At 38.6% G+C, this 17,132-nt stretch overlaps 1 protein-coding gene across 1 annotated transcript; it reads right to left on the reverse strand.

The window, feature by feature from the left end:
- Positions 1-1,486: 1,486 nt before the first annotated feature.
- On the reverse strand, positions 1,487-7,107 carry LOC110558943 (prolactin-inducible protein homolog). The gene is made up of 4 exons (XM_021654128.2): positions 7,013-7,107; positions 3,971-4,076; positions 1,943-2,054; positions 1,487-1,624 (listed from the first exon to the last, which is right to left on the reverse strand). Exons 1-4 carry the CDS (start codon positions 7,105-7,107, stop codon positions 1,497-1,499), a joined length of 441 nt encoding a protein of 146 aa, XP_021509803.1. The 3' UTR covers positions 1,487-1,496.
- Between the last annotated feature and the right edge of the window lie 10,025 nt (positions 7,108-17,132).

The following is a 17,132-nucleotide window of genomic DNA, read 5'->3' on the forward strand; positions in this document are numbered from 1 at the left end:
CTATTTAATCCTTCCTTTCTCATTTCTCTATAGTTGGCAGATTAGCAAGTCTGTACTGGGCTTCTGTTGAGCCTCTGAGGTATTATAGAGATTCTGTCTACCCATATTTATACTTATCTCTACTTATGCTTCTGGAGAAAATTTTTTCACCAAATTTCTATGACCCTATACAACATGTTCTGGCAGTAAGCAGGTTGGATGTGGGGAGGTGTCGGTAGGGAGAAGTGGAGGAAGTGGGGTGTGAATGTGAAGGTTGGTGAGTTGGCATATGTATTGGTTTATGCACCTTTCAGCTGCAGACACAACCCTTATCACACTACTGCTTCTGTGTGTCTTCACTGCCAGTGCAGATTAAGATCTATAGATCTGATATCAAGCTAGCCTATCAAGTTCTCTGTGTACTTCGTGGGACCCTGATTTCTTTCTCTTCTAGGCAATGGCTGAAGGAAGGAGAGGAAACAAGAATCTTTGAAGATGTGGGCTCTTTGACCTCCCCCCCCTCCAAGGGAGGAGCAGTCCTCCTAGCCCACAGAGGAGGACTTAGCAGCCAGTTCTGAAGATACCTGATAAAACAGGGCCAGACGAAAGGGGAAGAGGTCCTCCCCAATCAGTGGACTTGGAAAGAGGCAGGGAGGAGATGAGGGAGGGAGGGCTTGAGAAAGAATGAGGAAGTAGGATACAGCTGGGATACAGAGTTACTAATATGTAACTAATAATAATAATAATAATAATAATAATAATAATAATGTATATATATATATATAAAAGAAGATGTGGCAAGTATTTTGGAAGCATGGTTGTTAAGTGCCACTGTATTCTCAATAGAGAGAACATATTGGACTGGAAAACAGAGAGTGCAAGTATTATCATTTATCATCACTTCTAATTTTTTGAACATACTGCAAGATCAGGTATGTATGTAAAGTATTTGACAAAGTAATGCCAGGCCATTTTCCAAAAGCTTCAACCTTCAGTGGCTACATGCTTCCAGCAGACCTTTGTTTCATACTAAGACTCAACTCTTTGTTGTCACTCAACTCTGAATTTTTCTTATGCAAGAAAGTCAACGACACAACACAAAAAATGACTTGTTATCCAAATGCATCGGAAACTCTGAGTCTTTTTCTGATCAGTAGATGAAAAGAAGAAAGGTATAGATTGGATAGTATGGAGGGACAATTGGATGTAGCTAAGTGGTGAGAACTAGTTCTGACCTCACTCACTAGAATTCAAATGCTTATTATGTCATTTTTGTGAAGGTGTCCTCGAAAAACATTGTTAAAGAAACATTTGGCTATCTGGGCAGATAGAGCAGTAACTTAGGGAGAAAATTCAGAAAGTTCATTGTGAAGTTGTAGAAGTTTATTTATCACATAGATATTTTACCAGAGTTCATTTCACCCAATTTTATTTTACTTCAGATATGCATACATGAAAGGAACACTGTTCCCTGCAGGTAGTTTGGTCACATAGATCTGGAGTGGGGGTCATCTAGTTCATGTTGTTACAAGGATTTCATGTGAAACAGTCGTTGTGTAGGAAGTTACTGGGAATATGTCTTCATCATCAGGACATATGTCCTCAGTTGTAACAACTTCTGCCTTTCCTATTAAGACAGTATTTGCTATAGGAAGGAAAGCAGAAGTATTAAATCATGAACTCCATATAGCTTCATCCACACCCCCTGCTGGTTTTAGCATAGTCTAATTTTATTACTGTATTCAATGTAAAAAGTAATTGCTGAGTAAATTCTCTTCCCTTAGTTTCAGTGTCTTCTGTCCCCTCATTCACTTTCATTGTGGTTTATCATCCATATTCCAGTCACTTTTCCTCTTTTCTTCCTATTACAACCTGGTTTCTCTTATTTTCTTCTAGCACTAATACATCCTGACATTCACTGTTATCCAACATTCATAAGTAGGTAGGAAATGTTGCCACTTACCAGAGATTTGAATGTCCCAGAAGTAGTTGTTTAAGCTACAAATGCAAGCAGTGTAAGTTGCATGAGCTGAAAGGAATGTGATGTTTGGATTGTCCTCAATACTGACTTCCACCTGAGTAAAGAAAGCAGGAAAAGGTTAGGGTCAATACAGAGAAAGCAGCCTGGGATTGACCATTAAACAAAATAATCAATTAACAGGAAAATATAGGGAAGAGAGGACTAAGTATTTGCTCTTGGGTATCAGGATATTCTAGATGCTTAACATATTTTCTGGAATTTATATGTCAAACTTAAATTTTGCCCCATCCAATGTAAGAAAAAAACCAACAGATTCTTGTTTTGTTTTTGTTATTGGCATACTGAAAAACTCATTTAAAAGTTAGGTGTTTTTTTTTTTTTTCTTTAGAGTTGTCAACATTACATTCAATATTACATGTATCCATCTAATGGAATGAAACTATATATGGGTCTCTCCTCACCCCCCCTCTGTGTGTGTGTGTGTCCCAAAGAATAGTGGAGCTGCATTATGTTCAGGACATTAGTTGGTTTTCATCTAGCCTGTGGTTGAAGATCTCTAAATCAGAGTCAAAAAGGAATGATACAAAGTTCTCAAGAACCAAGAAGGGTTTTAAGTTGATAGCCTCAAGGTTCTCTACTCTGCTGTGGTGAACTGAGCATGACAAAGACTAATCAGCAGAGGTTATAACTCCAACTCTCTGATTTTGGCTTTCTAGCTTTGTGATAGAGTATTTGTTACACTGATTTTCTTTCTGTGATTGTGAGATGAAAGTATTGAAACCCGTGTTACTTGCATGAGGTTGTGGGTCTTTGAATTTTCTTGGTGAAAAGTATCATTTCAAACTTAAACTAACATGTTTCTTGTACAAATAGAAACAGTCCCAGATTGAAAAATTCTTGGCTAGTATTTTAGCATTGTTTCTCTTCATCCAAAAGATATAAATCTTCTAGTCAATGGTCATATATAACCATTGCAAGGGTTAAGCAACCTACTCTGGTAAAAACCTACTAGTGGGAACTTTAAAGTATCTGCCGGACACCAGATCAAAAAGCATTTCTAGCATCATTTTTATTTGTGTATATAGCAGGGACTGTTGTGTTTCTGTTATAGCTTTTGGCACAACTTAAAATTTTTTTCCTTCTTTGTAATTATATTTTTAATTTAGTTTTTTAAAAAAGATTTAATTTTAAAAATTTTATGTGTGAGAATATGTGTGTGTGCTTGATGTCCACAAAAACCGTAAGATGATGTCAGAGGCCTTGCAACTAGAGTGTTGGAGGGCTGTGAGCCACCCAGGATGCCCTGAAGGAGCTACAAGTGGTTGTAAACCCTGAACTGTTATCTCCAGACCTCAAAACTTCTTCTGGTACCTCTTTTCTAAGAGACAAAAGAGATAATGTTGTAGGAAATATTAAAGAAATTGAGCAAGAGGTAAAGAGTTTAGAACAATTGAAGAAGAAAGTAGACCCAGAAATGAAGGTTGAGACAGTGTGTATCTGTGCTTTGGGGGAGGGGAAGACAAGTAAACACTCACATTGAGGGACAGCACAAGGTCACCTCACTCCTATATTTCTTACATCTGCCTAAGTATCCTGATCTGTATCTTCTTGACTCTCCATCTTTACTGCATGAGGTGGAGTCAGGAGATGAGTAGAGGTAGGAATGTAAGGCCAATAGCATTTCCTGGTCACTGTCACTCAGTCATTTTTATCTTTGCTTCATTGCCATCTTACGTGATTTTTCACTCTTCCAATAATTTTTCCTCTAAATTTTCATCTTGTTTGTTTGTGAAGACTCTTAACCCCTACTCACCAAACTCCTTCACAATCTTATTACTTTACCTTTAGAATGGAATTTGTAACACATCCATTTCCAACACAATTTATCTGAGTTTCAAATCCATGTACATAGAAAAACTTAAAAGAGCAATATTTGAAAAAATAATAAATCATTGAAATTTCTTTGTTATAGTACGTTTATCTCATGTTAACACTCAATTATTCACTTACCACCATACATTTTTTCACATTATTTTGAACTGTGAGTTGTACTTCAAGCTTATTTGCCTCATCTATTGGAGAAACATTAATATCTATTGAAAGTAGATTATTGATCCTGTAGAGGTAGAAAAGACAGAAACACAAAATCATATGAATGTAAAAATCTCAGGTTGTTTTTGTATAGAAAGGCAAAGAAAGCAACTGGGTCAACTGTTGGGAAATGCTTGTAAAGTTCAACACCTTACTCAGGAAGGACCTTCTGCACGTGATTTCTCTCAAAGTAGTCCGTGTGTCTAGCCAACACACACAGCCAACAGGGAGAAACAAATGTAGTTCAGAGGTCACCAGATGAGTGGGAATCTGGGTTGGCAATGTTAATTTATCTTTTTCTGTCTTCATTCCATGATGGAAGTTTGTGATATCACAATCTACTTTGGGGTACTCAAGTTTCTGTTTTCCATCTACAATTATCTAAAAATTCTCCAGAACTCTTTCTTCTAAAAGTAGAACATGCAGAAGGATGTGCTAACTTGACCATATAAATGAACCTGTCTTTACAGTAACAACTGATTCACTTCAATGTTTTTGTTTGTTTGTTTCTTTTTGTGGGTTTTTTTTTTTCAGCTTACCAGTTTTTAGGTCCTAAGTAGGGGACATCAAAAATTATAATTGATGAAAGTTAGATTCCCAACTCCAATCATCTTGATTTTGTTTCTTGTGTTGCTCAATCCTCCGATTCATTACAGAAATCTTCTTCTATGGCAGATAAAACTCCCTCCATTGTATCCATTCTTCAGTTGAGAGACATCTGGGTTATTTCCAATTTCTGGCTATTATGAACAAAACTGCTATAAACACAGTTGGTGTCCTTGGTGTATGGTTCAGCATCTTTCCGATGCCTAGGAGTGGTATAGCTGGATCTTGAGGAAACACTATTCCTAATTTTCTGACAGAGCTCCAGATTGATTTCCAAAGAAGTTGTAGAAGTTTACATTCCCACCATCAACAGAGGAGGGTTCCCCTTTCTCCACATCCTCACCAGCATGTGTCATCCCTTGAGTTTTTTTTATCTTACCCATTCTGATGGGTGTAAGGTGAAATCTCAGGGTTGTTTTGATTTGCATCTCCCTGATGGCTAAGGACGTTGAGCATTCCTTTAAGTGTTTCTCTGCCATTCTATATTCCTCTACAGAGAATTCTCTGTTTAGCACTGTACCCCATTTTTTATTTGGATTACTTGGTTTGTTGGTGTTTATTTTTTGTGCTCTCTATATATTCTGGATATTAACCCTCTGTCATATGTAGGTTGTGAAGATCTTTTTTCTAGTCTGTAAGATATCGTTTGGTTCTGTTGACAATGCCCTATCCTTTACAGAAGATTTTCAGTTTCCTGAGGTCCCATTAATTGAATACTACTCAGCAACTGAAAACAACAAAATCTTGAAAGTTGCAAGAAATGGATGAAACAAGAAAAGATCGTCCTGAGTGAGGTAACCCAGAAGCAGAAAGACATGTATGGTATATACTTACTAATAAGTGGATATTAGCCATATAATATAGAATAAGCATACTAAAATCTATTGTCCTAAAGAAGCTAAACAACAAGGAGGACCCAGGGGAAACCTCATACAGAAGGGCAAACAACATACACATCAGAAGTAGGAAAAGGACAGGAACCTTCCACAGAGGGGCTTCTGAAAGACTTACCTATTAGGGCATCAAGGGAGATACTGAGATTTATAGCCAAACTTTGGGCAGAGTGCAGTGAACCTTATGGAAAAAGGGGGAGATAGAAAGACCTGGAGGGGACAGGAGCTCCACAAGGAGACAAACAAGGCCAAAAATCCAGGGCCCAGGGGGTCCTGCAGAGACTGTATTCCAACCAAGGACTATGAATGGAAAAGACCTAGATCTCCTGCTCAGATGAAGCCTACATGCTGCCCCATTTCCAAGTGGGTGGCCTAGTCAGGGGGGCTGGGGCTGTCTCTGACATGAACTCAGTGTCTGGCTCTTTAATCACCTCCCCCTGGGGGATGCAGCCTTGCCAGGCCACAGAGGAAGATGGTGCAGCCAGCACTAATGAGACCTGAGAGGCTAGGGTCATATAGAAGGGGAGGAAGGCCTCCCCTAGCAGGAGACTAGGGAAGGGGCATATGGGGAGGTGAGGGAGGGTTGGTGGGACTGGGAGAAGATGAGGGGTCTAGGCTGGGATACAAAGTGAATAAATTGTAATAAATAATAATATTAAATAAATTTTTAAAAACTTCCTTGAATGCTCCATGGATTCATTACCATCTGGTTGATTTTCCTTTCCCACATGCTAGTGGACCCTGGTTTCCCCCCTGTAACTCAATGCTTCCTTTTGAGCAAAAGTCATCAAGCCTTTTCCATAACATTTTCTCCTTGTAGGAACTGGAATCTGATATTTCATTCTCACTTTAGATATGAACGTAGAAAATAGATTTATCACACAAAGAACCTTGTATAAAGGAACAAGGCTAGAAGAGTAGGGTATATTAACAAGTTTCTGCATTTTTCTTTTGTTTAAACAAATCTTCTCCAGGTATTATCAACAGAGCCCTAAATATTAGAGTTGATGAGACATGGGTTTTTATGGTACAATTTATATACTTTTTTTTGTGGATAATTTATTAGATTTCTTTTTTGTTATTTGAGACAAGATGTTCGCCCTCTCCCCAGGAGAGTCTTCAACATGCAGTCCTCTGATTCCACACACCACATTGAGAATTAGAGATGAATTATATCCTATGCAGAGCTTAACCCCAAAATATAGGCCAAGGCGACCTCTCCTCTCATACTTGCAGTGTTGATGATAGTGAAATAATCAATGCAGAAAAATCAGTTTGAACACATCCTTTTACTTGTCAAGCAGTCATTTGGTCTCAAGACAAAGGCTTGAGAAACTACATCTTGCCTCAGAGTTTAGAAAAGTGAAACACAAACCTAAAAACAGTGAGATCCAATATGTATCCCCATCAAAGTGAGAACATATTTCTAGGAAGTCGATGAGGAAAAAAAAAAGAGTCTTACCAATTGTCCTCACCATAGGCCGTCTCCAGAAGTAAGCACACAGTCAGGAGACGTATAACAGCTCGGGGCTGATAGAGAATTTGAAAAGAAGTCATCCTGTAAGATTTGACACTTGTGAGTTTTGAGGATCTCAAACCCAGATCTCCCTTTTATTGGAATCAGGAAGACAGGAAAACAGGTGGGCAGATAGGTGTACTCACCTAAAATCATAATATTTTGGGATCCTGTTTGTTCTTCTGTAACAAAGTTAATTGGCATTCAGCTGGAATGTCAAATCGGATTATAGTGAATAAATAAAGAGATTTTCTTTTTTTGCCAGTATGAGATTAGAATGTTCTTGGGTTATTAGTATTATGTCAGTTCCAGTTTTTCTGAACAAGATCTGTTTTTTGTTTGTTTTGTTTTTGTTTTTTCCAGGGGAGGCATTTGCTTCTTAACCTGCTCAGAAATCAGTGTTTCCTATTCCATGATACTCTTTGAGATAGACTGCTGACGTTACAGGATCTGGAGATGTTCTACAGTTCAGATGGCATCTGCTTCCTTTGCCTTTTATTTTTATCAGTGTTGCCTATGGATCGGGTGGGGCTACTGTCAAACACCAGAAACCATGATTCACTAAGTTTCCTTTTTTTATACACACATTAAATGAGGCACCTTACTTCCCCACCCCTTACACTTTTTTGTTATATGTAAGGTTTTTTTTTTTTGAGTGTTCATTCTCTATTGTTTAACTTGGCTGTTGTCAACCTTGTTTAATTTTGCAAAAAAAAAATTATATGTGTAGAATTATATGTGTATAAATGTGTATTGACAGCCTGTAATTTTTTAAGTTTCTATTGCATGAAATTGAGGATTTCCTGGACCAGCAAGACATTCTTCCATAGCAGAGTCCTGAGAGAGTTCAGAAGATATAAAGGATAGAGGATAGAAAAAAATAAGAATGTTTGGAATCAGAACGTCTTGAAAAATATATGTCGTATGCCAAGCAATCTTATGAAGTACAGGTCTTACATACTCTGCTGGAGAGACATCGGATGAAGTTAGCAGAAATGACCATATAAAGAGAGGAATTCAACAAGAAGCTTCACAGGCTAGTTTTTCCAGGGGTTCTCTCTTCACACCTCCAGACTCATGCCTGAGAAATATGAGTGTGAAATTCAGCAGGATGCATGTGAATCACTAGGCAAGGAGATTCATCTAACTGTGGCTGTTTCCTGGGGGAAAGGCTTGCCTTTGGTACAGGCCAGAGTTATAGAAAATGAGTAATATGAACTTTTACTCTGACCGAGTGAAATGGCAAGCCACTATTTAAGTGTGCATGCCAGGACAAGGTTTTGTGAGAATGAAGGCCAAGTCCCAGCTGCAGCCCCTTCTAACTCTATGACAATTGAATTAATCTCTTGCTCCCACTTGGTCCAACTGTAAGATTAAAAGTTACTCCCTTTGTCCATGTCTGGATATTACTAGATAAACAAATACTTCTTGAAGGCCAGTTTCTTTGCTTTTTAAACTTGAGAGTGCCTGTCTACCTAAGACATCAATTGTGTATATTGGAGTCACTTTTTATGTATCTACTTGCCACAAAACACTCTTTATAGTCTGTTTTAAGTTTAATTTTCAAAGTGATCTCCTCATTTTCTTTTGCTGACATTAGAAGTTCTAAATCAAATATACTGCATTTCAGAACCTTTCTGGGAAAAGAAAAACAGGGCATAGAAAGCAGAAACATTCATATGGGAGAAAATACTATTCTGTAATGAGGCAAGGGGTTAGAACAAAGAAAGGCAGGGTATAGTTTGAATCTATACTGTTGGTGTTCTGTTCAGGAAGTTGTCTCCTGTGCTAATGAGGACCTCACCAACTTCTAAGCATTAGAATCTCCAGAAATCTTTGTGTGTTGGCTTTGAAAGTTTCTTTTGTTCAATTAAGAAACAAACATATTGTCTTAAATGGAGCATCCTTTTTACCAGTATAAATAACATTTTTTTGTTCAGTTTTATTTTTTTATATTAATCACATCATTTACTTTATATCCCAGCAGTAGCCCCATCCCTCATTCCCACCCAAGCCCACACTCCCTCCCTCATCTCCTCCTTGCCCCTTTTCAAGTCCACTGCTAGGGGAGGTCCTCCTCACCTTCCATCTGACCCTAGCTTATTAGGTATCTTCAGGGCTGGCTGCCATGCCCTCCTCTGTGGCCTAGCAAGACTGTTCCTCCCTCAAGGTGGGAGGGGGAGGTAAAGGAGCCAGTGGGGAAGAGTCTAGAACTCATTGGCACAGGAGACAACTTCCTGAACAGAACACCAACAGCACAGGCTCTAAAATCAACATTCAATAAGTGGGACCTCATGAAACTGAAAAGCTTCTGTAAAGCAAAAGACATTGTCATCAGAACAAAACGACAGCCCAAAGACTGGGAAAGGATCTTCACTAACCCTCTATCTGACAGAGGGCTAATATCCAGAATATAAAAAGAACTAAAGAAGTTAAAAAGCAATAAATCAAGCAAGCCAATTAAAAAATGGGATATGGAGCTAAACAGAATTCTCTGTAGAGGAATATAGAATGGCAGAGAAACACCTAAAGAGATGCTTAATGTTCTTAGCCATCATGGAGATGCAAATCAAAATGACCCTTACACCCATCAGAATGGCAAAGGTGACAACACATGCTGTAGAGGTTGTGGAGAAAGGGGAACCCTCCTCCATTGCTGGTGGGAATGTAAACTTGTACAACCACTTTGGAAATCAACCTGGCGCTTTCTCAGACAACAAGGAATAGTGCTTCCTCAAGATCCAGCTATACCACTCCTAGGCATATATCCAAAAGATGCTCAAGTACACAACAAGGACATTTGCTCAACCATGTTTGTAGCAGCTTTATTCGTAATAGTCAGAACCTGGAAATAACACATTTTAAACTGGAAAGTCTATCTACTGTTCACCCTGAGTTGTGGTTCTCAATTTGTGGGTTGCAGCCCCTTAGGAAGGACAGATCCACAGGGGTTATCCAAGATCATCAGAGAGCACATATATTTACATTATGATTCATAAGAGTAGCAAAATTACTATCTGTCTTATAATTGTAATATGATTAGAAGTAGTTACCCCCAAACCACTACCAATAATATAGCTGAGAGAACTAGGCAAGATCTGAGCTCTTTGGATGAAGGGGAAGTATCACCATAGTCCCTGTTGGCGTGGTGAAGTTCGTGTTTGTTACGCTCTTCTGTACTCCAGGAGTAAGAGTAAGTTATCCAGATGCTCAAAGTCTCTAGAATGAGATGCTGCTTTCATTGGTTAGAACTACATAATTACATTCTGGAATCAGACCTTTCAGCATTAAAATGTTCAGTAACTTTGCACAGCTTGGTAAAAGGCATCTTGGTGGATAATGACAAGGACTCTGTCCACTGGAACAGAACTCCAACTGTGTCACAGAGACATCCTGGCAAAGGAGTTTTAGTTTTTTTTTTTAGGCTGACATAAATATAGACAAATGTTGATTAAATATCTTCACTTTAGTGGCAATAGGATTGGTTTTGGAAACTCCTCTGGCCTGTGCACCAAACGGCAAGCATTTGATCACTGTTACAGTTTTCTCAGCTGCTACCCTCACTGTGCTGATGAAGATTGAGAAACAGAATGCTGCACATGCTGCAGGAGGGTCTTTTCTTACTCATTACCCCTGGGCTAAGCTACAAACAGAGACCAGGAAAACATATATATTTTTAGTGTCCCATAGCAGACAGAGTGTTAAGCCCTATGGGGTTTTCCTTTTTTTTTTTTTTCCTATTTTGAACTCTATTTCAGTGTAATAATTCTTTCATTGTGAATATATAAAATAATAGGTTTAACAATTACATTTTAGATCAATGAATATCAGTGTATGCTGCTCTTATGCCCTCCCTGCTACCCTTTCTCCTGATCATACTCTCTTTCTAGTGGGTCATTCTCCTCCCCATAAATAAGGCCCCTTCTGTTTATTCTGCTTTCATAGTACACACACACACACACACACACACACACACACACACACACATTGATACACACAATAAATAATTTTGTTCCAGTTCTATAAATGACATGTAATAATGTCTTCAAAATATAATTTATGACAAAAGTTGATGACAATGTCTTTCTCTTGCCAATATTATTGTTGAGAAACCCTGTCTGGCAGGTATCTCATAAGGAAAAAATATGAACCAAACTTATGTTGCTTTCAGCCAAGAGCAACCCAGCAGGTTTAAGAGACTAATTAGATATCACAAACACGTAAAAACCCTACTTACTAAATGTACTCAAGAGGCTTCCAAGAGAGGTGAACACTGACACAAAGGGAAGGGATGGAGGACTAAGATGAAGCTTGTCTCAGGCTAGAAAAAGGTGACACTGAATCCAACATGAACACAAAGACCCAGATAAAGAGTGGCCGCATAGGGGGTCAGAGAAGGCAGCACACATGGGGATATGGCAGTCCATGGCAGAGTTCTAAACATTCTCTGCGAAGTCCCTCACTGCAACTTGTAGTCATATTTTGCAGTCAGTTTCTAATTTCATGCCATTTTACAAATGGTCCAACTGAAACACAAATTCCCAGCACAACTTATAAGAGAGTAACCAATGGAGCCAAATTTGGGGTCAGGATTTTTGCAATCTGAAAGTTTTGATTTACAGTATTAAGCAGCCTCTTCCAGAGGCAGAACACAAACTGACAACTATAAAATATAGAGGATGTTGATAGAGGTGCCAGCAAGGAAGGAGCCTTGAGGTTTTCCATTAACTCAGAGTAAATACACATTGTGAATTGTGTCAGGTTTTAAACTCAGGAAGTCTGATTCTAGAGCTGGAGTGTTGACTCACTAAATTGCCTACTCATGAGAATAAGCTCCAACGTTGGTAACTGGGAAACCCGGTCTCCAAAATCAACTAGTCTCAGACCAGAGTCCATATCTGCATAGTATTTGCTTCCCCTCCTCTTGATGAAGCAATATACATACATACATAATTCTATTGTATTTATTTATTTTTCTCCCTTCCTCTCTTCCTTCCCCTTCTCTGTGTGTGCATTTGTGTGTACATGTGACATAATGTATGTGTGATGATTAGAAGACCACTTGTGGGTGGGAGTCTGTTATCTCCTTTCATCATGTGTGTCCTAGGAATTGAACTCAGGTCCTCAGCTATGGTATCAAGACCCTTACCCACTGAGATGTCTCACCAGCCTTTCCACTATTATATAATTTAAAGAAAGGTAATTGGGTTTGCTGTTGACTGCTTCTGACCCCAGGATTTGGAAGGTGGAAGGAGAAAAATTAAAAGTTCAAGGTCATCCTTAGGTATGTAATGAGTTAAGGACAAGTTAGAGTTGTCTAAAAAATGGCTAAATAAACATATAATATTTAAAACAGGAAACACACAAGTTTTAATAACTTGTTCATATCATTCAGACAAAGAATGACAAAGCTTCTATTAAAACCTGTGAATAAGGATTTGGTACTTACAGTCATGACTCTATTTCTTTTTACTTACTGAGTGAGAAGGTGAGTGTTATAAGATTCAACTCACACAAAGGATGCAGTGGGATTATGGAGAACGAGTTTTCTTTTGAAGTTTTGCAATGTGAATCAGAACTGGTCTGAGAGAAACAGGAATATGATTCTGTGTATGTGTGTGGGGGCTCATGTGCAGACAACAGTATGCTAGCTGCCTTCATGGATTAATATTAAAATCAGAGACTTAAAATCAGAAATTCATTTGTAGCTTCCATAAAATTTTTTAAAAGACAACCCAGCTCTCATAAACAGTATTTGTCCTGTTTCTCGGGTTATTCTGGGCAACAGAAACTTATGAAAAGGATAACAAGAGAATGGAGGCCAGAAGAGGGTGTTTTATTTACTCTTCTTTTGTCCCTGTGCCAAAAGTACTCGGTAAAGTTAGCTTAAGGAAGTAAAGGCTTATTTTGGCTCACAGTTTGAGGACACAGTAGGAAGGCATGGTGCCAGGAGCATCAGGCAACTCCCCCTTCTCCTCTTACGTTATTAGGATTGCTCCAGCTCCAATTTTTCTGAATAAAATCTGTTTTGTTTTTTTCTTTTGTCTTGCTTTTTTTGGCATTTGCTTCCTAACCTGCCTTCACTCTGGAGATGTTTAAAATTTGATCACTTCCTGTTCTCTGTTAGATTTTAGAAAATTTTGCCCCATCATAACTCAGAGAACCCCAATTCAAAATTTTTTCTACATTTGAGTAATGACTCAGTATATTATTGTTACTCAACTCTTCTGATTTATGTCCTGTATTCCATGGTAGTCCTTCCTTTCATACAAATTAAATTTCTTAAAATTTCAAGGGCTATATTTATGAAGAAGTCACATGTGAATAAGGGGTGCAGATATATTTGATATAATTTTAACCATATCATCAGAGAGCAAGAACTTGTACAGCTTTGCTTTTTGTGGGTTTGTTCTTCCAAAGAAAGAAAATGTTTTCACCTTAATTGTTAGGGAGTATATTTCAGAAGCTTCTAGCAAAGGTCTTGTCATTCTAGTTCTCTGAGTCTATAACTTCAGTTACTCTTCCGTGTCCGTAAAAGGGGAGTTCAGGTATGGAGAGGGATGCAGACTCCATTTTCAAAGTTAATTTGTAATCACCTCCTGCTGTAAGAATATGTAAGCTGTAGAATTTCCAGGAGAGTTACAGTGACTAGGTGATCTGTAGATTTGGAAACCTGCCATTGAAATTTGGGAATCTTTCTTATCCCATAATAAAGAGCACGGTGATACCTAAGAGTAGATGGCTGGGATAGCCCAGAAATCAGTGTTTCTTATTCCATGATACTCTTTGAGACACACTGCTGAAGTTACAGGATCTGGAGATGTTCTGTGGTTGAGATGGCATCTTCTTCCTTTGCCTTTTATTTATTTATTTATTTACTTATTTATTTATCAGTGTTGCCTATGGATTGGGAGGGGCTACTGTCACTTAGACTATGAATCTCTAAGACTCTTTCTTTTTCTTTTTCTTTATTTATTTTTTATTAATTACACTTTATTCACTTTATATACCCTCATAAGCCCCTCCCTCCTCCCCTCCTTCCCACCCCCTTCTTCACGCATGTCCTTTCCCAAGTCCACTGGTAGGGGAGGTCCTCCTCTCCTTCCTTCTGACCCTAGTCAATTAGGTCTCATCAGGAGTGGCTGCATTGTCATCTTCTGTGGCTTGGTAAGGCTGCTCCCCCCTCAGGGAGAAGTGATCAAAAAGCAGGCCAATCAGATTATGTCAGAGGCAGTCCCTCTTCCCATTACTATGTAACCCACTTGGACACTAAACTGCCATGGGCTATGTCTGTGCAGGAGTTCTAGGTTATCTCCATACACGGTACTTGGTTGGAGTATGAGTCTCTGGGAAGACCCCTGTGCTCAGATTTCTGGTTCTGTTGTTCTCCTTGTGGAGTTCCTGTCCTCTCCAGATCTTACTATTTCCCACTTCTTACATAAGATTCCGTGCACACTGCCCAAAAGTTGGTCATAAGTCTCAGCACCTGCTTTGATAGTCTGCAGGGCAGAGCCTTTCAGAGGCCCTCCGTGGCGGGTTTCTAGCTTGTTTCCTGTTTTCTTCTTCTTCTGATGTCCTTCCTCTTTGCCTTTTGGAATGGGGATTGAGCATTTTATTCAGGGTCCTCTCTCTTAATTAGTTTCTTTAAATGTACAGATTTTAGTAGGTTTATATTATATTACATGTCTATATGAGTGATATATACAGTGTGTGTTTTTCTGCTTCTGGGACAGCTCACTCAGGATGATCCTTTCTAGGTGCCACTATTTACCTGCAAATTTCATGACTTCCTTATTTTTCATTGCTGAGTAATATCCCATTATGTAGATGTACCACAATTTCTGTATCCATTCTTCAGTTGAGGGGCATCTGGGTTGTTTCCAGCTCTGGCTATTACAAATAAAGCTGCTACAAACATGGTTGAGCAAATGTCCTTATTGTGTACTTGAGCCTCTTTAGGATATATGCCTAGGAGTGGTATGGCTGGATCTTGAGGAAGCACTGTTCCTACTTGTCTGAGAAAGCACCAGATTGATTTCCAGAGTGGTTGCACAAGTTTACATTCCCACCAGCAGTGGAGGAGGCTTCCCCTTTCTCCACAACCTCTCCAGCATGTGTTGTCACTCGAGTTTTTTATCTTGGCCATTCTGAGGGGTAAGGTGAAATCTCAGGGTCGATTTGATTTGCATTTCCCTGATGGCAAATGACATTGAGCATTTCTTTAAGTGTTTCTCTGCCATTCGATATTCCTCTACAGAGAATTCTCTGTTTAGCACTGTTCCCCATTTTTTAATTGGATTACTTGGTTTGCTGCTTTTCAGCTTCTTTAGTTCTTTATATATACTGGATATTAACCCTCTGTCAGAAAAAGGGTTGGTGAAGATTCTTTCCCAATCTGTAAGCAGTCGTTTTGTTTTGAGGGTGGTGTCCTTTGCTTTACAGAAGCTTTTCAGTTTCATGAGGTTCCATTTATTGATTGTTGCTCTTAAAGCCTGTGCTGATGGTGTTCTGTTCAGGAAGTTTTCTCCTGTACCAATGAGTTCTAGGGTTTTCCCCACTTTTTCTTCTAACCAATTTAATGTGTCTGGTTTTATGTTGAGGTCTTTAATCCACTTGGACTTTAGTTTTGTGCAGGGCGATAAGTGTGGATCTATTTGCATTTTTCTATACGTAGACATTCAGTTAGACCAGCACCATTTGTTGAAGATGCTATCTTTTTTTCCATTGAATGGTTTTGGCTTCTTTTAAATAAATTAAAAACAATAAATGAACCACCTTAGTGTGTTGATGCCTTTAATCCCTGAACTCACCTGGTGGAAGCAGGCAGATTTCTGCAAGTTCCAGACCAAAACTAATCTCCATCCTGAGTTCTAGGACATCTAGGACTACATAAAGAGTTTTGTCAGAAAAAAAAAATTCATAGCATATGTCGATTAAAACATACTTAAATAAATTATGGTTCTCATAAAATAAAAAAGGAAAAGAAACGATAATATTAGGTTAATACATAATCTAATAAAAATACATCTCTATGGAAGATAAAAGAGAATGTGTCAAATGTTAAATGAGTAAATCTTATATAATTAACTGTTTGGATGCTGAAAATATACTTCTTTTTGAAAAAACTTTAACCTACTTTGAAAGTAGTATTTAAAAAGCAGAGGCTAATTCATGACTGTAGAAACAGGGCTGTATTCTAGGAAGATGTTATAGGAAAACAACGCTTGCTCCCAGAAACTCAGAACAGGACTGAAGTAGCAGACTTTGTGCCAGAAGTAAAGTACAATATCATAAAGTTATACATATGATATATATTAGGCAATTAATAAATATAGAAAGAATTGTCTTCTTAACAAATGTTTGAGAGCTTTTGTCTACAATGATAACTCCTGAAAAATAAGATCACAAAAGACTAAGAGTTTGTGTTTTGCTCCACATGAAACTACATCAAATGTACATGCTTATGGAAAGTTTTGAAAAAGTAGGAAATTTTCAAAAGCAAAACTGTGCTATAACCAAGTCATACATTTATATGTCAAAAATAAGTCAGGTCTGGGTAGATGGCTTGCTGGGAAGATGCTTACTGTTAGGTCTCAAAACTAGGACAAAAAGCTTAGGTCCTATTTACCATATCAAAGTGTTCCTGCAACCAGGTTCTCCCAGCATCCCTCAGTCCCTACCTGTTGCTGAGTATGGTTGGCAACCCTATCTCTTACCTTAACCTTCTCCAGCCCAGGGGCTAGGCTGCTGTTTCCCTAGGTGCCCTTCCAGACATAAGCTATCCATTTTGTGGCCAGGCTCTTTCATGTACCATTTATTCTGCTGGCTCTCCTCTTCTCCAACCCCCATTCCTTGGCTTACATGGAGGGGTTCAGACTTATCTTCACTCTGGAAACTTTCAGATGCTGCCTCCTCTGGCTAAGCTCTTTTTTTTTTCGTGTAAAAGAAACTTCCACCATACCCGGGAGCAATCATGTCCTTCCTTTTTATTTCTTTTCTTTCATTCAGTTATATCACAAGCTTGTGGGCATGTATTTGAATCCTTGGCATTGATGTAAAGTGCCAA

This window comes from Meriones unguiculatus, chromosome 3 (assembly GCF_030254825.1).
Source record: "Meriones unguiculatus strain TT.TT164.6M chromosome 3, Bangor_MerUng_6.1, whole genome shotgun sequence".
NCBI classification, from domain to species: Eukaryota; Metazoa; Chordata; class Mammalia; order Rodentia; family Muridae; genus Meriones; species Meriones unguiculatus.

Excerpts from the sequence above, each read along its gene's own strand:
- LOC110558943 (XM_021654128.2), bottom strand. The coding sequence starts at position 7,107 with ATGACTTCTTTTCAAATTCTCTATCAGCCCCGAGCTGTTATACGTCTC. Across the intron at positions 2,055-3,970 it reads ATGTGAAAAAATGTATGGTG|GTGGAAGTCAGTATTGAGGA; the intron begins GTAAGTGAATAA and ends TTCTTTACTCAG. Across the intron at positions 1,625-1,942 it reads CTGGGACATTCAAATCTCTG|CAAATACTGTCTTAATAGGA; the intron begins GTAAGTGGCAAC and ends TCCTTCCTATAG.